This window comes from Engystomops pustulosus, chromosome 4, assembly GCF_040894005.1.
Source record: "Engystomops pustulosus chromosome 4, aEngPut4.maternal, whole genome shotgun sequence".
NCBI lineage: Eukaryota > Metazoa > Chordata > Amphibia > Anura > Leptodactylidae > Engystomops > Engystomops pustulosus.
Window position 1 is genome coordinate 219,665,844 of NC_092414.1, and position 9,896 is coordinate 219,675,739.

At 40.8% G+C, this 9,896-nt stretch overlaps 1 protein-coding gene across 1 annotated transcript in view; it reads left to right on the forward strand.

Annotated features, from left to right (window-relative positions):
- Positions 1-8,713, forward strand: part of LOC140128362 (NXPE family member 3-like) — a 29,985-nt gene extending 21,272 nt beyond the window's left edge. The window contains exons 5-6 of the mRNA XM_072150012.1: positions 7,425-7,628; positions 7,740-8,713. Coding sequence (XP_072006113.1) covers positions 7,425-7,628; positions 7,740-8,236 — 701 coding nt within the window. The 3' untranslated portion in view covers positions 8,237-8,713. The remainder of the gene's footprint in view (positions 1-7,424; positions 7,629-7,739) is intronic.
- The last annotated feature ends 1,183 nt before the right edge of the window (positions 8,714-9,896 follow it).

Sequence of the window (9,896 nt, forward strand, 5' to 3'; positions counted from 1 at the left end):
TCCATCCCTCACAATAACTGGGAAGATTGCCTGGGACCTCCTGCATTCAGTGTTTGACAAGGGGTACCACGTGTACCTTGATAACTGGTACACAAGTGTGGCCTTGTTTCAGTGCCTGGCTGAGAAAAAAACACTTGCATGTGGGACGATCCGCAGGAATCAGAGGCACCTTCCCAAGACCCTAATAAGCCAAACCCTGCAGGTTGGGGAGAGCAGAGCACTTCACAGTGATGGGGTCCTCTTTTTAAAATTTAGGGACAAAAAAGAAGTATTTATGCTATCTAGCATTCATGATGCCAGCAGCTCCCTTGTCCCTGTCCGCGGAACAGCAGAACCTATCTCAAGACCACTATGCATTCAGCATTACAATAAATTTATGGGGGGAGTGGACATGTCTGACCAGATCCTCAAACCGTACAATGCCATGCGGAAATGTAAAATATGGTACAAAAAGCTGGCAGTATATTTTATCCAAACGGCATTGTACAACTCCTATGTCATCTTTAGGAGCACTGGTCACCAGGGATCATACCTGGAATACCAGGAGAAGGTAATTAAATGTCTTCTCTTTGGTGATAATGCGGCAGAGGGAGGAGAAAGTTCTGCCTCTGCGACTGCTGTCTGCAGAATTGTTCCTGGGCAGCACTTTCCTGGAGTAGTGCCCCCCACTGCAAAAAAAAGTCACCCCCAGAAAAGATGTGTTGTCTGCTACAAAAATGGCAAACGCAAAGACACAACATATCAGTGCGACACATGTCCCTCCCACCCTGGTCTTTGTATTAAAAACTGCTTCCGCATTTACCACACATCCCTGGACTTATAAATTTCTTTTTTACCTGTTTTCTTTTTTTTTATTTGAATACTCTGAACCCCTAATCTCGTCCACCTCCATAATTCCCATTATACCCCTAGATGAATACCAAGTAAATGAAGGCCTCAGAATCCTTGTGGCGTTCTATCACTTCCAGGCCTTGCCATGTGTCCAGGCAGTATATAAAGGTTTATTTTATGAAAGCAGGGGAAATAACCTTATAAATGTCAGAGTATATTTTTCCACATTTTTGCTGTTGCATGAAAATGATGTACTAAGTGGACATTTTTGATAAAAAATGTGTTTCAATATTTCAGATATTCACCACATCTGTTCCAAAAAAACAAGATAACAATACAACCGTATATACAAAACCCCTTAAAAAATATTTAGTGTGGTCTTTTATAAAACAGAGGTACTTATGGCTATAAGGGCCTATGTAAATCAAACTGGGACCTGCAAAACCTATAGGGAAATAGCCCTAAAAGCTTCAAAATCCTTGCATTGTCCTATCACTTGCAGGCCCTGCCATATGTCCAGTGAACATATTTATGCCACTTTGGGGGTATTTCTGAACTCAGGAGAAACAGCACTATAAAAATTAAGCCCATTTGTTTCACTTTCATGCTCTGCATCTGACAAATCTGTCCTATAAATGCTGAATTTGTGAAAAATGGCACAAATTTTTTTTTCACGCTACATTTCAACAAAAAACTGTAAAACAGCCATAGCATCAAAAGGCTTATCATAACCATAAATACATTCTTGCAGGGGTGTAGTTTCAAAAATGGTGTCATTTGTGGGGGGTTTCCATCATTCTGGGGGTCCACGGTCTCTTTGAACATTACTTGGGGCTGGTGAATCAATCATTCAAATATTGGTCTTTGAACGCCTCAGGTTGCTGCTTCACTTGCAGGCCCTGCCGTATGTCCAGTGAACATATTTATGCCACTTTGGGGGTATTTCTGAACTCAGGAGAAACAGCACTATAAAAATTAAGCCCATTTGTTTCACTTTCATGCTCTGCATCTGACAAATCTGTCCTATAAATGCTGAATTTGTGAAAAATGGCACAAAATTTTTTTTCACGCTACATTTCAACAAAAAACTGTAAAACAACCATAGCATCAAAAGGCTGATCATAACCATAAATACATTCTTGCAGGGGTGTAGTTTCAAAAATGGTGTCATTTGTGGGGGGTTTCCATCATTCTGGGGGTCCACGGTCTCTTTGAACATTACTTGGGGCTGGTGAATCAATCATTCAAATATTGGTCTTTGAACGCCTCAGGTTGCTGCTTCACTTGCAGGCCCTGCCGTATGTCCAGTGAACATATTTATGCCACTTTGGGGGTATTTCTGAACTCAGGAGAAACTGCACTATAAAAATTAAGCCCATTGGTTTCACTTTCATGCTCTGCATCTGACAAATCTGTCCTATAAATGCTGAATTTGTGAAAAATGGCACAAAAATTTTTTTCACGCTACATTTCAACAAAAAACTGTAAAAAAACCATTGCGTCAAAAGGCTGATCATAACCAAAAATACATTCTTTCAGGGGTGTAGTTTCAAAAATGGTGTCATTTGTTGGGGGTTTCACCCTTCTGGAAACCTCAGGAACTTTTGAAATGTATCCTGGCACCTGATCTGTGTCCTTCGCCTAATCTGCCCTCCAAAAGCTCAATGGCGCTCTTTCTATTCTTTACCCTATTGTGGCCTCATAAAGCGGTTTACATCCACATGGGGATTATTGCCATAGTAAAAAGAAACTGCGCAAACAAAAATTTGTGAGGTTTTTTCCTTTTATCCTATATGGACATATGTATTTTAGGGCTAAATATTAACTTAATTGTAAAAATTTGAAAATTCCAAATGGAACCTCCATCTTGTTTCAATTCATATGAGACACTGAAAGGGTTAACAAACTTATCAATGGCTGTTCTGAGCAGTTTGAGGGGTGCAGTTTTAAAAATGGGATGATTTGTGAGGAGTTCCACAAAATATAACTTGTAAAACCCTTTACAATATGAAATGACCTCTAAAATCATTGAATCTTACATTTTTTTGAAAATTTGAAAAATTGCTGTTCTATTAGAAAGTCACCTAATGGCCAAATAAAATATTATAACATTTAAAAAATGATGCCAACATAAAGTAGATTTATGGTAAATGTTAATTAGTTACTAATTTGGGTGGTTAGACTTACTGTAAAATGGGAATAACATTTAGAAATCAAAAAATTGCCATTTTTTCAAAATTTTTACCAAATTTCTTACTTTTTAATAAATAAATGCAAAGCATAACAACCAAAATATACCACTAACGTGAAGTACAACATGTCACAAAAAAACAATCTCAAAATTACCTAGGTATGATAAACCGTTCTAAATTTATAACTGCAAATAGTGACACAGAACAGATTTTAAAAATTGTGCTTGGTCCTGAAGCTATATAATGGCTTAGACGCGAAGGGGTTAATACTCGAACGAGCATCAAGCTCGGACGAGTATACTCGCTCATCTCTAGTCTTGATCATGGTGGTTCGGTTAAAGAGTGATTGGGTGTGTGGACAGGATGTTATTATATGTAATAAGTGTAGAGTAGGAGGAGCTTCTTTAAGAAAAAACTTACATGTCTGAGAGAGCTGGAATTCTTACTGGTTGCTAGGTGATCAATTATTTATTATATACAACAAAATGCTAATGTCATTGTGATAAACCCCCACACTCCAGTCACGTCAGGGGTGCACCTATGCTAGAGAGCCTTATAATTTAGTACATAACACCCTACCTACCTACCTACCCAAATGGCGCTTTTATACCATATTCTACTCTCCAAGCTTTGGCACCCGCTTATCCTCATTTCCTACACCTATTCCTTCAATTATTATTAAATTAAATATAAAGGTGCCAGTCTACAAACATCCAAAAACTATTTTGGAAACCCAGATTAAAAAAGTTAGCTAGAAGGTTAAGTAACAATTGATATTGGTAATGCTATCTCTTCAAAAATATAGGTCTGTTAGGGTTATGAGCAGATACTTTAAGGGTTTAATACCTCAAAAGGGGCAGTGCATATATAAAAAAACATACAATAGTCAGATAAAAAATAGCTACAAGGAGTATACACAAAATACATATACACACAGTTATAAAAATACAAAGTTATAAAACAAATCGCCTTAGTAATGAATATCACCAGTCATTCATGCTGTGAGGTTTCAGAAGAAGTTTTGTCCTTCAGACTCTTCATGTGAAATGAATTCCCCAAAAGACTGACAATGGGCATTAGCATAGCCCAATAATTTGTAGTCAGTGGGTTTCTCTCCCACTTTACAAATTATTATGTCACAGAGAGATGATGATGCAACCATCCTCAATTGACTCTCAATTGAGTTCTGAAATTTAAAAGGCCGATAAAGAAAAATCCATTATCCATTTCCTGTTATTGGGGTCCCGTAACTCCAAATTATGTCCAAGTTATTAAAAAAAATATTTAAATCCATTTTTGAGGGAAACTAAGCTACAACAGGCTACCCTTGAGTCTTTTGAATGTTCAGTCTCCACCATCCCAGATCTATGTCTAACTTTTGAAGTATAATTTTAGACAAATGAGGCTTGTTATTACAAAAGGGTGAGCCTGCAGCTGGTTTTGATTATTCATGTAAATTATGAGTTCAAGCAGACTGGACACCCATAGTTGTGGCTATATTTCATATTTTTACCACAGTCAAGGTTTCAGATGAATATACACACAAATGAGGAACAGGCACAGAATCAGGCTACAAGCACAGGAACATGTTACAGGCTCCGAAACAGGATTCAGATATCCAAACCTGGAAGGATAAAAGGCACAGGAGCAGGTAGAATATAAGGTTATAGGTCAGGTAGGATACAGGATTCCAGGTCAAGAAACATGTATGTTTCCAGGTCAGGCAGAATACAGTGTTCTTGGACAGAAAGGATGCAGTGTTCCAGGAGAGGCAGGAAACTGAATCAGATAAAGGTTACAGTTCACAATGGGATTCCGTACATTGAATCTGTCTGAATAGAAGCTTGGTAACAGTTTACAGTTCAGACTAGGATTTAGGGTATAGCATGGTTCAGAGATGATTCAGATAAGGTATCAAGTTCAGATTGGGTTTGAGGTCCAGCAAAACACAGTAAGTAGTACTACTGATGACAGGCAAGGTATAACCAGTCCTGGGAGAACTGAAAATTAACAATTTATCCAGTTCCTGGATGACGTCCAAACAGCTGACTACCTAAAATGAGCAGTACAGGGATCTCTCCAAAGAATTTTTATAATCTAGGGTTGTAGCCATAGATAGGAGGCATCCTCTATGCCTAGAGGAAATGTGGCTCTACCATCACCATAGATACGGGACATCCTCTACACCTAGAAGAGAGGAGGTTCTACCATCACCATAGACAGAGGGCATCCTCTACACCTAGAGGAGAGGAGGTTCTGCCATCACCATAGAAAGAGGGCATCCTCTACACCTAGAGGAGAGGTGGTTCTATAATCACCATAGACAGGGGCATCCTCTACACCCAGAGGAGAGGAGGTTCTACCATCACCATAGACAGGGGCATCCTCATCACCCAGAGGAGAGGAGGTTCTACCATCACCATAGACAGGGGGCATCCTCTACGCCAAGAGGAGAGGAGGTTCTACCATCACCATAGACAGGGGGCCTCCTCTACACCTAGAGGAGAGGAGGTTCTACCATCACCATAGACAGGTGGCATCCTCTACACCTGGAGGAGAGGAGGTTCTACCATCACCATAGACAGGGGCATCCTCTACACCTAGAGGAGAGGGGATTCTACCATCACCATAGGCAGGGGGCCTCCTCTACACCTAGAGGAGAGGAGGTTCTACCATCACCATAGACAGGTGGCATCCTCTACACCTGGAGGAGAGGAGGTTCTACCATCACCATAGGCAGGGGCATCCTCTACACCTAGAGGAAAGGAGGTTCTACCATCACCATAGACAGGGGGCATCCTCTACACCTAGAGGAGAGGCGATTCTACCATCACCATAGACAGGGGGCATCCTCTACACCTAGAGGAGAGACGGTTCTACCATCACCATAGACAGGGAGCATCCTCTACACCTAGAGCAGAGGGGGCTCTTCCATCACCAAAGACAGGGGGCATCCTCCACACATAGAGAAGATGCGGTTCTATCATCACTACTACTACTATTATTTATTTATAGGGCACCAGTAATTCCATGGTGATGTACAATTCATAAGGGGTTTACATACATTTCATCAAGACACAAAAAGGTGCAAGTACAAAATAAAAAAAAACTACAGTGATCAGGAGACAAGAAGTAGGAGGATCCTACCTGTGAGGGTTCACAGTCTATATGGGGGGTAGGGGGATAGAGACATGAGGTGAGGAAGCTGGGAAGTTAATGTGTGTTGTAAGCAAACCTGAACAGATGGGTTTTCAGGTTACGTTAGAAGGTTTGGAAAGTGGAGGACAGTATGACACATTTTGGTAGAGAGTTCCAGAGTATGGGAGATGTGCGGGAGAAGTCGTGGATGCAGTTGCGAAAAGAGCAAATGGTAAGATGAGTGAAGATTAAGGTCCTGTGAGGAACGGAGATTATGTGTGGGGCAGTATTTTCTGATTATTTTAGAGAAATATGGAGAGGACATATTGTGGACAGCTTTGTAGGTCATGGTTAGTATTTTAAATTGAAATTGTTATCCAATCACCATAGACAGGGGACATCCTCTACACCTAGAGGAGAGCAGGTTCTACCATCACCATAGACAGGGGACATCCTCTACACCTAGAGGAGAGGAGGTTCTACATCACCATAGACAGGGGGCATCCTCTACACCTAGAGGAGAGGAGGTTCTACCATCACCATAGACAGGGGGCATCCTCTACACCTAGAGGAGAGAAGGTTCTACCATCACCATAGACAGGGGACATCCTCTACACCTAGAGGAGAGGAGGTTCTACATCACCATAGACAGGGGGCATCCTCTACACCTAGAGGAGAGGAGGTTCTACCATCACCATAGACAGGGGGCATCCTCTACGCCAAGAGGAGAGGAGGTTCTACCATCACCATAGACAGGGGGCCTCCTCTACACCTAGAGGAGAGGAGGTTCTACCATCACCATAGACAGGTGGCATCCTCTACACCTGGAGGAGAGGAGGCTCTACCATCACCATATACAGGGGCATCCTCTACACCTAGAGGAGAGGAGGTTCTACCATCACCATATACAGGGGCATCCTCTACACCTAGAGGAGAGGAGGCTCTACCATCACCATAGGCAGGGGGCCTCCTCTACACCTAGAGGAGAGGAGGTTCTACCATCACCATAGACAGGTGGCATCCTCTACAACTGGAGGAGAGGAGGTTCTACCATCACCATAGACAGGGGCATCCTCTACACCTATAGGAGTGGAGGATACTTTACTGTAAAGGCAGTGAGACTCTTGATTATGCAGCATTCCAAAATAAATTTAAACATTCTTGATTTCTTAATACCTATCTATCTGTCACTACTTATCTATCTATCTATCAATTTTGTTTAACTACATGATTTATTTAATTATTTTTAAATATTTTTTTAAGCCAAGAAACCTTGTGTACCTGGACTAAAAAATCCCAATCCCTCTGGATTTTATTACAATGACACTTGGATCTCCCTTGTCTGCTCAAAACAAGAGTTCGATATCTCAACCAAAGTTGCTAATTGCCTGTCTGGAAAAATGATCTACATGTTTGGAGACTCCACATTGCGCCAATGGTGGGAATATCTGGTGCAGTTTGTTCCAAGTAGGTGGCTAAAAACTGTGGCTAAGAAAAACTGTAGCTTACTTGTTTTTATTCTTTTTTTCATACATTTTCTCAATAAATTCTATAATCCTCCATTTTTAAAATTTGCAGCCCTCAAGCAAATTGACCTTCACGTGACCCACAACCCCGGTCCACTGTTAGCGATGGATTCAGACTATAATTACTTGGTGCAGTGGAGAGCCCATCAGAAGCCGCTGCGTATGGAACGTATAGGAGTTAACGAACTCCACTACATTGCTACGGAGCTGGATCTACTGGGTGCTCGAAAAGGAATGGTCATCTTGTTAAATTGCTGGGCTCACTTTGTTACCTATCCCATAGAGGTGTATGTTAACCGCCTGAGGCCCATTCGAGATGCTGTAACAAAACTTTTGGAGCGTAGCCCTGATACAAAGATTCTAATTAAATCGGCCAACACTGGATATAAGTTCTCCTACGTCAGTGACTGGTTGTCCTACCAGTTGGACACAGTAATGAGAGCCATGTTTTCCGAGTTACCAGTGACCATATTGGATGTCTGGCAGATGACCTCATGCCACCGATTACCAGAGAATCTTCATCCAGAGAAGATCATTATCAAAAATTAGGTGGACCTTATGTTGTCTTTCATTTGTACTCAAAAATAACTGAAACAAAACAAGCTGGCATGGAGACTGTTTGCAACATCTAAACCTCATGTAGACATAGGTATATTTATATAGTCCCACTGGAAGGCAATGCCCCCACTTTTTTAACAGATACCGGTATTTGTTTTTTCCATAAATGTCTTGGACAGAAATCTATTGTCATTTTTTGCATAAAATCACTAAGCGGTAATGACTTCCGTGTAATCTACCTTTACATGTCCTAATTAATGTCAGCAGTTACTGGATGGTGTAAAATAATGTCTGACGACGGCAGAACCTTTCTTGCAAGCACCTAAGAACATTTTCATGATAATGACCATCAGAAATATTTTTGCACAGTCCACAATACATGATGGACATAATACATGATGGACATAATACATGGTGGACATGACATGATGGACATAATACATGATGGACATAACTAGGACATAACTCACCCCCAATGGTCACCCTTTAAACCCTGCCGGCGTGCCCCTTCTGGCTCAACTTTGCGGGTTCGAGTTCTCTCATCAATCTTTAGAGATATTTTAATAATTATTTACTAGAAATACCTAAATTAGATGTAATATAATAAACCATCTATGGTAGACCTCTATTCGATGCCCTGGGAGATGTCTTTCATTCCTTTTTTAATATATATATATATATATATATATGTATATATATATATATATTTATATATATATATGTCAGCTCCGTTGATTCATTGTCTAAAAGTCATAGCAACAGACACCATTCTCTTTTTGAAGGTAAATAGGATTTGTCTATGACATGTTCACTATACTTTGCTACAGAGACATGTAGAGCCAATGGCCACCAACTCTTTGTCCCATGTTTAGCACAGGCAGAGCAGCTGATCTCAGTTGGTGCCCAACTCATCAGAAATAGATGGCAGAAGGCAGAAGACATCAATCCACTGTCAGGGGAGACCAGGACCGGGATTCCTGATGCGTCTTCATGGTAATGTAGGCAAATGAGAAGTTTTGCAATGCAAATACAAGGGATTGATGCTTTGTAATGAAGGACTAACATATTTGATGGAGAAACAAAAAACATTTAGTATTTATGTGGTAATTATGGCTTGAGTTGAGTTGTGTTTCACTCTGGGGAGCCCCATCCACCAATCTTTATGGCCGGGAGGTAGAATCAGCTCTTCTTTGCAGTCTTGTTCTGTTCTAGCCAAGGCTAAAGATGTGGTAGAACCTTTAACTTTAATACTAAATATCAGTGAAATGGGGATTCCAAGATGGCAAGACAGCTGATAATAATGAGACTTCTCAAAGGAGCCAAACTCTATATACAATAAATAGAACCATGGGGAAGGTCAACACTGACCAACTGGACAAATCCATTTTATAGTAAAGGGTGTTCACGCAACAATTTAGAAACCAGCAGAATTAGCAGATTATGATTCATGTATATCACATTGATAGGTCACAAATCCATCCTAGTACAGGTGTGAGAAGGCTTATACCTGCATTACATCCTGATCAGGTTACCACTAGTGGATTATAATGCAGGAGGTTTGGGTGATAGCCCAGGGCCCAAGTATTCTAAGGGCCCATGGCTACCCAAACCACCCAATAAATTTTATACTGAAAAAGGACCTTCACCCTTT